This window comes from Nansenia antarctica (genome assembly GCF_963989245.1).
Source record: "Nansenia antarctica genome assembly, chromosome: 5".
NCBI classification, from domain to species: Eukaryota; Metazoa; Chordata; class Actinopteri; order Argentiniformes; family Microstomatidae; genus Nansenia; species Nansenia antarctica.
The window spans coordinates 72,895,260-72,911,222 of record NC_137690.1 but is presented as its reverse complement, the minus strand read 5'-3'; the positions used below and the strand labels follow the sequence as shown (position 1 = coordinate 72,911,222).

The window sequence follows — 15,963 nt, the reverse complement described above, 5'->3', positions numbered from 1 at the left end:
TACACAATTACATTTGGAAGTCTGTGTCCTTCAAAAACATTTGAACCCGTTTAGGGTTAAAGGAGGAGGAATTCAGGCAGGTAAAGAATCATCCAGAACAGTAAAACCCACCAGAGCAAAGCTTCCTCATTATCACACTCTGTTACATAATGATACTGTTCTCCCACAAACACAATTAAATAAGACCTTGTCTGTTTTGGTGCGGGCATCCTTTGAAACATCCGAAGCTAATGCGGTGTAAATTAGCCTAGAGAGGAAGAGATATTTTAACAACACTGACCTTCCTGTTACGCCACAACACAACAACACGCTTTTAACTCCTTCAGTGCCGGGGTTAAATAAAGTCGGTCAGATGGTCAACTTTCTAGAGGGCCGAAGGTGACTTTGTGTATTCACCCAAAATTGCATAAATGTGATTGCAGCTAGCGAACGGGGGAACAAGTCGCCAACCGACTACATTTTCTGAATGTAAATAAATTGGACCGGATAATTGAAGCTCTCCTCTTCTCCTCCTCCTCCCCTCCTCTCTTCTTATCCTCCTCCCCCTCCTCTCCTCCCCCTCCCCCATCCCCCCATCCCCCTCCCATCTCCCCCCTCTCCCATCTCCTCCTCCTCCTCCCCCATCCTCCCCTCCCCCCCTCCTCTCCCACTTTCCCCTCCTCTCCTCCCATCACCCCCATCCCCCTCCCCTCCTCTCCTCCTCCTCCTCCTCTTCCTCTCCCTCTCCAGATGAGCTCGTTCAGTGCGCGGGCCCTGACGCTGCTGTCCTCGGTGTTCGGGGCGTGCGGCCTGCTGCTGGTGGGCGTGGCCGTGTCCACGGACTACTGGCTGCTGATGGAGGAGGGCATCGTGCTGCAGCAGAACCAGACCATGGAGGTCAAGATGGCGCTGCACTCTGGGCTCTGGAGGGTCTGCTTCGTGGCAGGTGAGGGGGGGAGGAGGTGGAGGGAGGAGAGGTGGAGGAGAGGTGGAGGAGGAGGAGGGGGAGGAGGGGGAGGAGGGTGGTGGTGATGAGGAGGATGGTGAAGCACTCTGGGCTCTGGAGGGTCTGCTTTGTGGCAGGTGAGCGGGGGGAGGAGGACGACGAGGAGGAGGGAGGAGAGGTGGAGGGAGGAGGAGGGAGGAGGAGAGGTGGAGGAGGAGGGGAGGGGGAGGAGGAGGAGGAGGAGGGGAGGGGGAGGATGGTGGTGGTGAGGAGGAGGATGATGGTGATCTGCCTCGTGACAGGTAGGGGGCGCCGACGATGACATTTACACATTTGTGACACATTCTAGTGTTTTGGACCGCATGTCGGCAACCAATCAAAAAGTTCTGACTTTTCTTTTGAACCACAGAACTACGTTTCAACGTTGTTGAGAATCACAACACAAACTCGCTAGTCAAGCCAAAACACTGTAATGCAATGGATTGGGTGAGTAATCCCCACTGCTACCTAGTTAACTAGAACACTACTTTAAATTGTTAGCAGGCTCACAAAACAAGCTGTGTTACTTGACTAGCAAGTGTGTCGTTGATTTTCAACAACAGAAGTTGATTCACATTTTTCCAAAGAAAAGGCTATGAGGACCAAAGCATTAGAACGTGACACATTTAGCAGACAATTTTATCCAAAGCGACTCACAATTAGAGATTACAGGGACAGTCTCCCTGGAGTAATTTAGGGCTAAGTGCCTTACTCATGGGCGCACTAGTGGTGGTGTTCCCAGGTGGGGATTTGAACTCGCAACCTTCTGATCACCAGTCCAACTGACTATCCACTAGGACACCACTACCCCCCTGATGATGATGATGATGATGATGGTGATGATGATGAAGATACACATGCAGAAGCACTTGATGTTGGTGATGATGATGATGATGGTGGTGGTGGTGGTGATGATGATGATGATGATGATGGTGGTGGTGGTGGTGGTGGTGGTGATGATGGTGGTGGTGGTGATGGTGGTGGTGGTGGTGGTGATGATGATGGTGGTGGTGATGATGATGGTGGTGGTGGTGGTGATGATGGTGGTGGTGGTGGTGGTGGTGGTGATGATGGTGGTGGTGGTGGTGTGATGATGATGGGTGGTGGTGATGATGGTGGTGGTGATGATGGTGTTGGTGGTGGTGGTGATGATGGTGGTGGTGGTGGTGGTGGTGATGATGGTGGTGGTGATGATGGTGGTGGTGGTGGTGGTGGTGATGATGATGGTGGTGGTGGTGGTGATGATGATGATGTTGGTGGTGGTGGTGGTGGTGATGATGATGATGGTGGTGGTGGTGATGATGATGATGGTGGTGGTGGTGGTGATGGTGATGATGTTGGTGGTGGTGTGGGGGTGATGATGATGATGGTGGTGGTGGTGGTGGTGGGGGTGATGATGATGATGATGGTGATGCTGGTGGTGGTGGGGGTGATGATGATGATGGTGATGGTGGTGATGATGATGGTGGTGGTGGTGATGATGATGATGGTGGTGGTGGTGATGATGATGATGATGATGATGGTGGTGGTGGTGATGCTGGTGGTGGTGGTGGTGATGATGATGATGGTGGTGGTGGTGATGATGATGATGATGATGATGGTGGTGGTGGTGATGACATCTCCCTGACAGACTTTTCTCCCCTCTCTCCCCTCTCCCTCCTCTCTCTCCTCCTCCTCTCAGGACCAGAGAAAGGGAGATGCGTGGCGTCAGAATACTTCACGTCTGACACTCTCTCCCCTCTCTCTCCTCTCTCTCTCCTCCTCTCAGGACCAGAGAAAGGGAGATGCGTGGCGTCAGAATACTTCACGTCTGACTCTCTCTCTCCTCTCTCTCCTCCTCTCAGGACCAGAGAAAGGGAGATGCGTGGCGTCAGAATACTTCACGTCTGACTCTCTCTCTCCTCTCTCTCCTCCTCTCAGGACCAGAGAAAGGGAGATGCGTGGCGTCAGAATACTTCACGTCTGACTCTCTCTCTCCTCTCTCTCCTCTCTCTCTCCTCCTCTCAGGACCAGAGAAAGGGAGATGCGTGGCGTCAGAATACTTCACGTCTGACTCTCTCCCCTCTCTCTCCTCTCTCTCTCCTCCTCTCAGGACCAGAGAAAGGGAGATGCGTGGCGTCAGAATACTTCACGTCTGACCCCTCTCTCTCTCCTCTCTCTCCTCCTCTCAGGACCAGAGAAAGGGAGATGCGTGGCGTCAGAATACTTCACGTCTGACTCTCTCTCTCCTCTCTCTCCTCCTCTCAGGACCAGAGAAAGGGAGATGCGTGGCGTCAGAATACTTCACGTCTGACTCTCTCTCTCCTCTCTCTCCTCTCTCTCTCCTCCTCTCAGGACCAGAGAAAGGGAGATGCGTGGCGTCAGAATACTTCACGTCTGACTCTCTCCCCTCTCTCTCCTCTCTCTCTCCTCCTCTCAGGACCAGAGAAAGGGAGATGCGTGGCGTCAGAATACTTCACGTCTGACCCTCTCTCTCTCCTCTCTCTCCTCCTCTCAGGACCAGAGAAAGGGAGATGCGTGGCGTCAGAATACTTCACGTCTGACTCTCTCTCTCCTCTCTCTCCTCTCTCTCTCCTCCTCTCAGGACCAGAGAAAGGGAGATGCGTGGCGTCAGAATACTTCACGTCTGACTCTCTCCCCTCTCTCTCCTCTCTCTCTCCTCCTCTCAGGACCAGAGAAAGGGAGATGCGTGGCGTCAGAATACTTCACGTCTGACCCTCTCTCTCTCCTCTCTCTCCTCCTCTCAGGACCAGAGAAAGGGAGATGCGTGGCGTCAGAATACTTCACGTCTGACCCTCTCTCTCTCCTCTCTCTCCTCCTCTCAGGACCAGAGAAAGGGAGGTGCGTGGCGTCAGAATACTTCACGTCTGACTCTCTCTCTCCTCTCTCTCCTCTCTCTCTCCTCCTCTCAGGACCAGAGAAAGGGAGATGCGTGGCGTCAGAATACTTCACGTCTGACCTCTCTCTCCTCTCTCTCCTCCTCCTCTCAGGACCAGAGAAAGGGAGATGCGTGGCGTCAGAATACTTCACGTCTGACCTCTCTCTCCTCTCTCTCCTCCTCCTCTCAGGACCAGAGAAAGGGAGATGCGTGGCGTCAGAATACTTCACGTCTGACCTCTCTCTCCTCTCTCTCCTCCTCCTCTCAGGACCAGAGAAAGGGAGATGCGTGGCGTCAGAATACTTCACGTCTGACCTCTCTCTCCTCTCTCTCCTCCTCCTCTCAGGACCAGAGAAAGGGAGATGCCGTGGCGTCAGAATACTTCACGTCTGACCTCTCTCTCCTCTCTCTCCTCCTCCTCCTCAGGACCAGAGAAAGGGAGATGCGTGGCGTCAGAATACTTCACGTCTGACCTCTCTCTCCTCTCTCTCCTCCTCCTCTCAGGACCAGAGAAAGGGAGATGCGTGGCGTCAGAATACTTCACGTCTGACTCTCTCCCCTCTCTCTCCCCTCTCTCCTCCTCTCAGGACCAGAGAAAGGGAGATGCGTGGCGTCAGAATACTTCACGTCTGACCCTCTCTCTCCCCTCTCTCTCCTCTCTCTCCTCCTCTCAGGACCAGAGAAAGGGAGATGCGTGGCGTCAGAATACTTCACGTCTGACTCTCTCCCCTCTCTCTCTCTCTCTCCTCCTCTCAGGACCAGAGAAGGGAGGTGCGTGGCGTCAGAATACTTCACGTCTGACCTCTCTCTCCTCTCTCTCCTCCTCTCAGGACCAGAGAAAGGGAGATGCGTGGCGTCAGAATACTTCACGTCTGACCCTCTCTCTCCCCTCTCTCTCCTCTCTCTCCTCCTCTCAGGACCAGAGAAAGGGAGATGCGTGGCGTCAGAATACTTCACGTCTGACTCTCTCCCCTCTCTCTCCTCTCTCTCCTCCTCTCAGGACCAGAGAAAGGGAGATGCGTGGCGTCAGAATACTTCACGTCTGACTCTCTCCCCTCTCTCTCCTCTCTCCCCTCTCTCCCCTCTCTCTCCTCCTCTCAGGACCAGAGAAAGGGAGATGCGTGGCGTCAGAATACTTCACGTCTGACCCTCTCTCTCCTCTCTCTCCTCCTCTCAGGACCAGAGAAAGGGAGATGCGTGGCGTCAGAATACTTCACGTCTGACCCTCTCTCTCCTCTCTCTCCTCCTCTCAGGACCAGAGAAAGGGAGATGCGTGGCGTCAGAATACTTCACGTCTGACTCTCTCCCCTCTCTCTCCTCTCTCTCCTCCTCTCAGGACCAGAGAAAGGGAGATGCGTGGCGTCAGAATACTTCACGTCTGACTCTCTCCCCTCTCTCTCTCCTCTCTCCTCCTCCTCTCAGGACCAGAGAAAGGGAGATGCGTGGCGTCAGAATACTTCACGTCTGACCCTCTCTCCTCTCTCTCCTCTCTCTCCTCCTCTCAGGACCAGAGAAAGGCAGATGCGTGGCGTCAGAATACTTCACGTCTGACTCTCTCCCCTCTCTCTCTCCTCTCTCTCCTCCTCTCAGGACCAGAGAAAGGGAGATGCGTGGCGTCAGAATACTTCACGTCTGACCCTCTCTCTCCTCTCTCTCTCCTCTCTCTCCTCCTCTCAGGACCAGAGAAAGGCAGATGCGTGGCGTCAGAATACTTCACGTCTGACTCTCTCTCCTCTCTCTCTCCTCTCTCTCCTCCTCTCAGGACCAGAGAAAGGGAGATGCGTGGCGTCAGAATACTTCACGTCTGACTCTCTCTCCTCTCTCTCTCCTCTCTCTCCTCCTCTCAGGACCAGAGAAAGGGAGATGCGTGGCGTCAGAATACTTCACGTCTGACTCTCTCTCCTCTCTCTCTCCTCTCTCTCCTCCTCTCAGGACCAGAGAAAGGGAGATGCGTGGCGTCAGAATACTTCACGTCTGACTCTCTCCCCTCTCTCTCCTCTCTCTCCTCCTCTCAGGACCAGAGAAAGGGAGATGCGTGGCGTCAGAATACTTCACGTCTGACTCTCTCCCCTCTCTCTCCCTCTCTCTCTCCTCCTCTCAGGACCAGAGAAAGGGAGATGCGTGGCGTCAGAATACTTCACGTCTGACTCTCTCCCCTCTCTCTCCTCTCTCTCCTCCTCTCAGGACCAGAGAAAGGGAGATGCGTGGCGTCAGAATACTTCACGTCTGACCCTCTCTCTCTCTCCTCTCTCTCCTCCTCTCAGGACCAGAGAAAGGGAGATGCGTGGCGTCAGAATACTTCACGTCTGACTCTCTCTCTCTCCTCTCTCTCCTCCTCTCAGGACCAGAGAAAGGGAGATGCGTGGCGTCAGAATACTTCACGTCTGACCCTCTCTCTCCTCTCTCTCTCCTCTCTCTCCTCCTCTCAGGACCAGAGAAAGGCAGATGCGTGGCGTCAGAATACTTCACGTCTGACTCTCTCTCCTCTCTCTCTCCTCTCTCTCCTCCTCTCAGGACCAGAGAAAGGGAGATGCGTGGCGTCAGAATACTTCACGTCTGACTCTCTCTCCTCTCTCTCTCCTCTCTCTCCTCCTCTCAGGACCAGAGAAAGGGAGATGCGTGGCGTCAGAATACTTCACGTCTGACTCTCTCTCCTCTCTCTCTCTCTCTCTCCTCCTCTCAGGACCAGAGAAAGGGAGATGCGTGGCGTCAGAATACTTCACGTCTGACTCTCTCCCCTCTCTCTCCTCTCTCTCCTCCTCTCAGGACCAGAGAAAGGGAGATGCGTGGCGTCAGAATACTTCACGTCTGACTCTCTCCCCTCTCTCTCCCCTCTCTCTCTCCTCCTCTCAGGACCAGAGAAAGGGAGATGCGTGGCGTCAGAATACTTCACGTCTGACTCTCTCCCCTCTCTCTCCTCTCTCTCCTCCTCTCAGGACCAGAGAAAGGGAGATGCGTGGCGTCAGAATACTTCACGTCTGACTCTCTCTCCTCTCTCTCCTCTCTCTCCTCCTCTCAGGACCAGAGAAAGGGAGATGCGTGGCGTCAGAATACTTCACGTCTGACTCTCTCTCTCTCCTCTCTCTCCTCCTCTCAGGACCAGAGAAAGGGAGATGCGTGGCGTCAGAATACTTCACGTCTGACTCTCTCCCCTCTCTCTCTCCTCTCTCTCCTCCTCTCAGGACCAGAGAAAGGGAGATGCGTGGCGTCAGAATACTTCACGTCTGACCCTCTCTCTCCTCTCTCTCCTCCTCTCAGGACCAGAGAAAGGGAGATGCGTGGCGTCAGAATACTTCACGTCTGACTCTCTCTCTCTCCTCTCTCTCCTCCTCTCAGGACCAGAGAAAGGGAGATGCGTGGCGTCAGAATACTTCACGTCTGACTCTCTCTCCTCTCTCTCCTCCTCTCAGGACCAGAGAAAGGGAGATGCGTGGCGTCAGAATACTTCACGTCTGACTCTCTCTCCTCTCTCTCCTCCCTCTCCTCCTCTCAGGACCAGAGAAAGGGAGATGCGTGGCGTCAGAATACTTCACGTCTGACTCTCTCTCCTCTCTCTCTCCTCCTCCTCTCAGGACCAGAGAAAGGGAGATGCGTGGCGTCAGAATACTTCACGTCTGACTCTCTCTCTCTCCTCTCTCTCCTCCCTCTCCTCCTCTCAGGACCAGAGAAAGGGAGATGCGTGGCGTCAGAATACTTCACGTCTGACTCTCTCTCCTCTCTCTCTCCTCCTCCTCTCAGGACCAGAGAAAGGGAGATGCGTGGCGTCAGAATACTTCACGTCTGACTCTCTCTCTCTCCTCTCTCTCCTCCTCTCAGGACCAGAGAAAGGGAGATGCGTGGCGTCAGAATACTTCACGTCTGACTCTCTCTCCTCTCTCTCCTCCTCTCAGGACCAGAGAAAGGGAGATGCGTGGCGTCAGAATACTTCACGTCTGACTCTCTCTCCTCTCTCTCCTCCCTCTCCTCCTCTCAGGACCAGAGAAAGGGAGATGCGTGGCGTCAGAATACTTCACGTCTGACTCTCTCTCCTCTCTCTCTCCTCCTCCTCTCAGGACCAGAGAAAGGGAGATGCGTGGCGTCAGAATACTTCACGTCTGACTCTCTCTCTCTCCTCTCTCTCCTCCCTCTCCTCCTCTCAGGACCAGAGAAAGGGAGATGCGTGGCGTCAGAATACTTCACGTCTGACTCTCTCTCCTCTCTCTCTCCTCCTCCTCTCAGGACCAGAGAAAGGGAGATGCGTGGCGTCAGAATACTTCACGTCCGACGCGGAGATCGAGATTACCACAGAGAACACAGCCAACATCCTGAGTAAGTACTGACCTGCCCCGGGGCTCTGTTCACCACCATCATCATCATCATCATCATCTCTGCCTCTGCCCCGGCTCTGTTCACCACCTGGCCTCTCTCTCTCTCTCTGACCTGCCCCGGGGCTCTGTTCACCACCTGGCCTCTCTCTCTCTCTCTGACCTGCCCCGGGGCTCTGTTCACCACCTGTACTGACCTCTCTGTCTCTCTCTCTGTCTCTCTCTCTCTACCGACCTGCCCCGGGGCTCTGTTCACCACCTGTCTCTCTCTCTGTCTCTCTGTTCACTGACCTGCCCCGGGGCTCTGTTCACCACCTCGCCTCTCTCTCTGTCTCTCTGTTCACCACCTCGCCTCTCTCTCTGCCCCGGCTCTGTTCACCACCTCGCCTCTCTCTCTGTCTCTCTGTTCACCACCTCGCCTCTCTCTCTGTTCACCACCTGGCCTCTCTCTCTGTCTCTACTGACCTGCCCCGGGGCTCTGTTCACCACCTCGCCTCTCTCTCTGTTCACCACCTGGCCTCTCTCTCTGTCTCTACTGACCTGCCCCGGGGCTCTGTTCACCACCTCGCCTCTCTCTCTGTTCACCTCCTCGCCTCTCTCTCTGTCTCTACTGACCTGCCCCGGGGCTCTGTTCACCACCTGGCCTCTCTCTCTGTGTCTCTCTCTACCTGCCCCGGCTCTGTTCACCACCTCACCTCTCTACTGACCTGCCCCGGGGCTCTGTTCACTCTCTCTCTCTGTCTCTCTGTTCACCACCTCTGTCTCTCTCTCTACCTGCCCCGGGGCTCTGTTCACCACCTGGCCTCTCTCTCTGTCTCTCTGTTCACCACCTCGCTGTCTCTCTGTCTCTGTTCACCACCTCGCCTCTCTCTCTGTTCACCACCTCGCCTCTCTCTCTGTTCACCACCTCGCCTCTCTCTCTGTTCACCACCTCGCCTCTCTCTCTCTCTGTTCACCACCTCGCCTCTCTCTCTGTCTCTCTCTGCCCCGGCTCTGTTCACCACCTCTCTCTCTCTGTCTCTGTTCACCACCTCTCTCTCTCTCTGTCTCTGTTCACCACCTCGCCTCTCTCTCTGTTCACCACCTCGCCTCTCTCTCTGTTCACCACCTCGCCTCTCTCTCTGTTCACCACCTCGCCTCTCTCTCTCTCTCTCTGTCTCTCTGTCTGTTCACCACCTCTGTCTCTCTCTCTGTCTCACCACCTCTCTGTTCACCACCTCGCCTCTCTCTCTGTTCACCACCTCGCCTCTCTCTCTCTCTCTCTCTCTCTCTGTCTCTCTCTCTCTCTCTCTCTCTCTCTCTCTCTGTTCACCACCTCGCCTCTCTCTCTGTTCACCACCCCGCCTCTCTCTCTGTTCACCACCTCGCCTCTCTCTCTGTCTCTCTCTCTCTGTCTGTTCACCACCTCGCCTCTCTCTCTGCCCCGGCTCTGTTCACCACCTCGCCTCTCTCTCTGTCTCTCTCTCTCTCTCTCTCTGTCTCTCTCTCCCTCTCTCTCTCTGTCTCTACTGACCTGCCCCGGCTCTGTTCACCACCTCGCCTCTCTCTCTGTCTCTCTCTCTCTCTCTCTTCTCTCTCTCTCCTCTCTCTTCTCTCTCTCTGCCTCTCTCTCTCTCTCTCTGCCTCTCTCTCTTTATCTCTCTCTCTCTCTTCATTCTCTCTCTCTATCTCTCTCTCTCTCTTTCTCTCTCCCTCTCTTTCTCTCTTCTCTATCTCTCTCTCTCTCCTTCACCCCAACTTCGTTCACCACCTCGCCTCTCTTCTCTCTCTCTTCTCTCCCTCTCTTTCTCTCTTCTCTCTCTCTCTCTCTCTCTCTCTCTCTCTCTCTCTCTCCTTCACCCCAGCTTTGTTCCCCCGCCTCTCCTCTCTTCTCCTGTCCTCCTCCTCCTCCTCCTCCTCTCCCTTCATGTGACGACTACTTCCATGACCTAAGATGGTGGATGTTGAGGAGAGATGACAGCTTGTTCACACACACACTAAAGTCACCATCACATGTTGAGGAGCCTAGAGGCTTCAAAGCTGCCATGTTGACACTCCTCCACAGCATTCAACAGTTTGGGACGTGGTTGTGACTTGGTTGTGTTGGCTAGGAGAGGACGAGGAGAGCCTCCACCCACCTACCACAGCCTCCATCCACCAGTCTCCACCCCCCAGTCTCCACCTACAGTCTCCACCCAACAGCCTCCATCCCCCACTGCTGCCTAGTTAACTACAACACTACTTTACATTGTTAGCAGGCTCACAAAACAAGCTGCGTTAGTCGACTAGCGTCGATGAGTCATTGTGACTCATCCCATCTTTTTAACATTGCCTTTAAATGACTAAATAATTAAATTAAGATTATAAAAAAACATCCTTTTAATATTGCCTTTAAATAACAAAATAATTCAATTAAGATTATATAATGATTAAAGCACTTTGAGCTGCAACGTTTGCAGGAAAAGCACTATACAAATTAAGTTATTATTATTATTATTATTATTGATTTTCAACAACGCGGAAACGTATTAACATCTTTCCGAAAGAAAAGTCCTGATCGTTACATCAGATCCCGACATGAGGACCACCAAAGCATTAGAACGTGTCACATCGTGAGTTTAGGATGATAAGGTTCTATCTCCGTTTAGGGTAGTTCAGAGATATTGAGCGTCAACGTTTTTACAATCCATTATTTTGTGAGATGGAACCTTTGTATTTTTATTAATTTCTAACTAAAACATTTCAACATTTAAAAAAATAACACCACACAGGCATTAATAAACACCTAATGGATCAGATTATGTAAACAACTCAATTTTGAATTTTTTTTAGATAGAACCTTATAATTCTAACATCACGACATATTGTATCCTCGTATGTTCCTTGTGTTCTTTTTATCCCCGGGCAGGGAGAGCTCTCCAGAGCACAGCTGTCCAATTACGCTAATGAAGCTTAAACGCAGTAGAAAGGTTAAAGGTTAAAGGTCACAATTTGACGTGTTAGCGTGCTCACGGGCATGAGCCTTCAGCGTGCGCTCCAGCGAGCATTCAACAGGTCGTCAGAATCCAAGGCGGGAGTCTGCCCTTGGAATGAATGTCACCCTTTCACCCTTGAATATGACTTATGACAGGCCTTTCTTTCTGAGGGACGAGTGGTTAGAATATAATAGGGATGGAGGGGCTAACGACCTTTAGCTAGCTGTTGCATATTCACGATGTATCACGACCTCTCTTGCCATGCTTTAATAAATCATCACATTTCTGGGGGAGCTTGGGGTCGTCAGCCATGTAATCACAGGGTCCCCCGGTTCGATTCCGGCCGTTGGGCATATCCTGCATGTCATCCCTCCTCTCTCTCTCTCTCTCTCTCTCTCTCTCTCTCTCTCTCTCTCTCTCTCTCTCTCTCTCTCTCTCTCTCTCTCTCTCTCTCTCTCTCTCTCTCACCCATCCTTCCTGTCAACCTCTACTGTCTCTCTATCTATCCCATTAAAGCAGAAATGCCCTAAAAACATGTATTAAAAAATCATATTTCTGTTTGCCCTAACCCTTACTGTTCTAGATTCCAGTCGACCTGTTAAAATATTTGAGATTAGATTAGATTAGATTCAACTTTGTTGTCATTGCAGAGTACAAGTACCAGACAACGAAATGCACTTCAGCGTCTAACCAGAAGTTATATAAAAAACAAACATGATAGAGAGGTACAGTAAGGCAAGTATGGTAGATGTATACAGTTATGAGCTATGCACAGTTAAGGTAGATATGTACAGTTAAGGTAGCTATGTACAGTTATGAGCTATGCACAGTTAAGGTAGCTATGTACAGTTATGGTAGATATGTACAGTTAAGGTAGCTATGTACAGTTAAGGTAGATATGTACAGTTAAGGTAGCTATGTACAGGGTAACTATGTACAGTTAAGGTAGCTATGTACAGTTAAGGTAGCTATGTACAGTTAAGGTTGATATGTACAGTTAATGTAGCTATGTACAGTTTTGGTAGATATGTACAGTTAAGGTAGCTATGTACAGTTAAGGTAGATATGTACAGTCACGGTAGATATGTACAGTTACGGTAGATATGTACAGTTAAGGTAGCTATGTACAGTTAAGGTACATATGTACAGTTACGGTAGATATGTACAGTTATGGTAGATATGTACAGTTAAGGTAGATATGTACAGTTAAGGTAGATATGTACAGTTAAGGTAGCTATGTACAGTTAAGGTAGATATGTACAGTTAAGGTAGCTATGTACAGTTATGGTAGCTATGTACAGTTAAGGTAGATATGTACAGTTAAGGTATCTATGTATAGTTAACGTAGATATGTACAGTTAAGGTAGCTATGTACAGTTAAGGTAGATATGTACAGTTAAGGTAGATATGTACAGTTAAGGTAGCTATGTACAGTTGAGGTATATATGTACAGTTAAGGTAGCTATGTACAGTTAAGGTCGATATGTACAGTTAAGGTAGCTATGTACAGTTAAGGTAGATATGTACAGTTAAGGTAACTATGTACAGTTAAGGTAGCTATGTACAGTTAAGGTAGATATGTACAGTTACGGTAGCTATGTACAGTTAAGGTAGATATGTACAGTTACGGTAGCTATGTACAGTTAAGGTAGATATGTACAGTTAAGGTAGCTATGTACAGTTAAGGTAGACATGTACAGTTAAGGTAGCTAAGTACAGTATGGTATGTAGCTACATGCTATATCAAAGGAGGTACTGTACGTGCAATGATGTGCAAGGAACTCTGTGTTATTAATTCATAATGTAATGTTGGCTGTGAGGGAAGTGAAGCAGTTGTTATTGTATTATAACTTTCATCCTAAGGCATCGTCTTCATTCACTCTGTGCACATTCATATATTTCATAAACAACGGTTTCATGATTAATTCTCTCCACTTTAAAGTTGACTCTGTAATTCTGTTGTTCCTTGAGCGTGACAGTGATCCCTAGAATAAAACATGTTCCAAATGTTCCTGTTTCACTGTATTCAACAAGGGTGGAGGCTGGGGGAGGCTGTTGGTGGCTGGTAGAGGCTGGTAGAGGCTGTTGGAGGCTGGGGGAGGCTGTTAGAGGCTGATAGAGGCTGGTGGAGGCTGGTAGAGGCTGGTGGAGGCTGGGGGAGGCTGGTGGAGGCTGGTGGAGGCTGGTGAAGACTGGTGGAGACTGGTGGAGGCTGGTAGAGGCTGGTGGAAGCTGGTGAAGGCTGGTGGAGGCTGGGGGAGGCGGGTGGAGGCTTTTGGAGGCTGGTGGAGGCTGGTGGAGACTGGTGGAGGCTGGTGGAGGCTGGTGAAGGCAGAAATAACAGGTCTGGCCAAACACATGGTGGTTGACACCATTCCTCATTCCATTCGGTGCATTACAATGAGCCTGTCCTCTGCTTTCTACCTCCAGCAGCCTCCCCTGGTGTGTATGACTCTCGCCCCTCATCCTCTCTCCCTCTCTCTCTCTCTCTCTCTCTCTCTCTCTCTCTCTCTCTCTCTCTCGCCCAATCAGAGATGGTGCGGACGGCCACGCCCTTCCCCATGGTGTCGCTGCTCTTCGTCTTCACCGCCTTCGTCATCAGCAACATCGGACACATCCGGCCCCAGAGGACCATCCTCGCCTTCATCTCCGGAATCTTCTTCATCCTGTCAGGTAACCTAGCAACCAGCCCTGACCCTGACCCTAGCCCTGACCATGATCCTAACCTTAACCTTAACCCTAGCCTTAACCCTTCATCTCTGGGATCTTATTCATTCTGTCAGGTAAACCTAGCAACTAGCCCTAGCCCCAACATTAGCCCTGACGCTAACCTTAACCCTGACCCTTCATCTCCGGGATCCTCTTCATTCTGTCAGGTAACCTAGCAACTAGCCCTAACCCTAACCTTAGCCCTAGCCCTAACCCCAGCCCTAGCCCTAACGGTAACCCTAACCCTAAACAGCGTAATGATCATCATAATAATCATAATGATGAATTATTAACATTTAAGATGAAGCCCAACTACAATAGGCTACATTATTAGACCACATTAGCGCTAGCGCTATCCACTTAGCTTAACGATGAGGCCCAGGGGGGTAGAGGAGGCTAACATTGGCTAACATTGGCTAACATTGGCTAACAGGCTAACATCCAGGGTTTTAAGCAGCAGGAAAGGCCTGGGGTGTTAACTGTTAACACCTAGGAGAGGCTGTGGAAACACAGCTGGAGCCTGGCACACACACACACACACTCACACACACACACACTCTCACACACACACACACACACACACACACACGCACACACACACACACACACACACACACACACACACACACACTCACACACACACACACGCACACACACACACACACACACACACACACACACACACACACACACACACACACACACACACACACACACACACACACTCACACACACACACACACACACACTCACACACACACACACACTCACACACACACACACACACACACACACAAACACACACACACACACAAACACACACACACACACACACTCACACACACACACACACATTGACACACACACACACACACACGCTCACACACACACACACTCACACACACATTGACACAAACCACACACACAGACACTCACACACACACACACACACACACACACACACACACACACACACACACACACACACACACACACATTGACACAAACCACACACACACACACACTGACACACACACACTGACACACACACACACACACTGGAGGAGAGCTGTGCCATTGACAACGGTCCTCTGTTCCCACGGCGATAACCATCACCGATTGGACGCCGAGCCAAAGTCAGCCGACCGTAGTGCGCTCTGATTGGCCGGTTGTCGGTTGTCCTCAGGGGCCCCCGGGGGCAGGGGCCGTTCTGATTGGTTATCGACGTTATCTTGGCTGAGAGCCCCGTGGTAGTGAGCCATCAGTCGTACCTCTGTGGATGACATCATCATCACGGCTTCCTGTGGGGGCGGGCCTGGCTTGATGGCTAGCACAGATGGATAGCTTAGCATGAGACGCTAGGGGGAGGCTGGCGGAGGTAGGGATCGGAGGACGGGGGGCTCATAAATGCACGGGATGGAATAAGGAAGGAGGAACGTATCTTCTCCATATCTTCTCTCTCTCTCAATCCTCCCCCCATCCCTCCCTCCATCCCTGCCTCACTCCCTCCCTCCATCCCTATCTACCCTCCCTCCATCCCTATCTACCCTCCCTCCCTTCTTCTTCTTTCGCTCTGTTCTTCATCCCCTCCCACTATCCTACCATCATTCCCTCCCCCCCTCCCTCCCTCTATCCCTGCCCCCCTCCCTCCCTCCATCCCTGCCTCACTCCCTCCCTCCATCCCTGCCACACTCTCTCCCTCCCTCCATCCCTCCCTCCCTCCATCCCTATCTCCCTCCCTCCACAGTGTTTCCTCCAGGAATTTTTACAATGGTGGCGGGTAGCGTTGACCACGCGCGCACAGCGCGCGCTCGCGATTTTTTCCGCGTGCACGCGCATGAAACGCGCACGCGCGCTCAAAACAACGACGTAATTTCAGCCAAAACTCGAGGATGGCCAAAAAAAATAAAATGTTTTCCCGTACTTCTCCCGTGTGTCTCTTATTGTCTGTGTCTGCATGTTTTTCCAGCATGTAATTCCGTTGTCAATAAAAAATTCGTCTCCCCTTCTTTTCATTATCATTATGGAGGCTTTATGGTTGTTGTAACTATTATGGGAAGCGGTTGACACAGTAGCCGCTTTTCGTGTACGCTGCAGTGGATCCCTTCACAACGCAGAAGAAAGAGGAGAGAGAAAACATTGTCAATGTGCAGG

The 15,963-nt window shown here is 51.5% G+C and overlaps 1 protein-coding gene across 1 annotated transcript in view; it reads left to right on the top strand.

The window, feature by feature from the left end:
• Window positions 1-729: 729 nt before the first annotated feature.
• The window catches only part of LOC308159278 (voltage-dependent calcium channel gamma-7 subunit-like), a gene marked incomplete at both ends in the record, with an annotated part of 24,503 nt that continues 9,269 nt past the window's right edge, over window positions 730-15,963 (top strand). Inside the window, 3 exons of the mRNA XM_080533037.1 lie at window positions 730-925; window positions 8,061-8,150; window positions 13,633-13,773. Of these exons, the coding sequence (XP_080389163.1) occupies window positions 730-925; window positions 8,061-8,150; window positions 13,633-13,773 (427 nt within the window). The remainder of the gene's footprint in view (window positions 926-8,060; window positions 8,151-13,632; window positions 13,774-15,963) is intronic.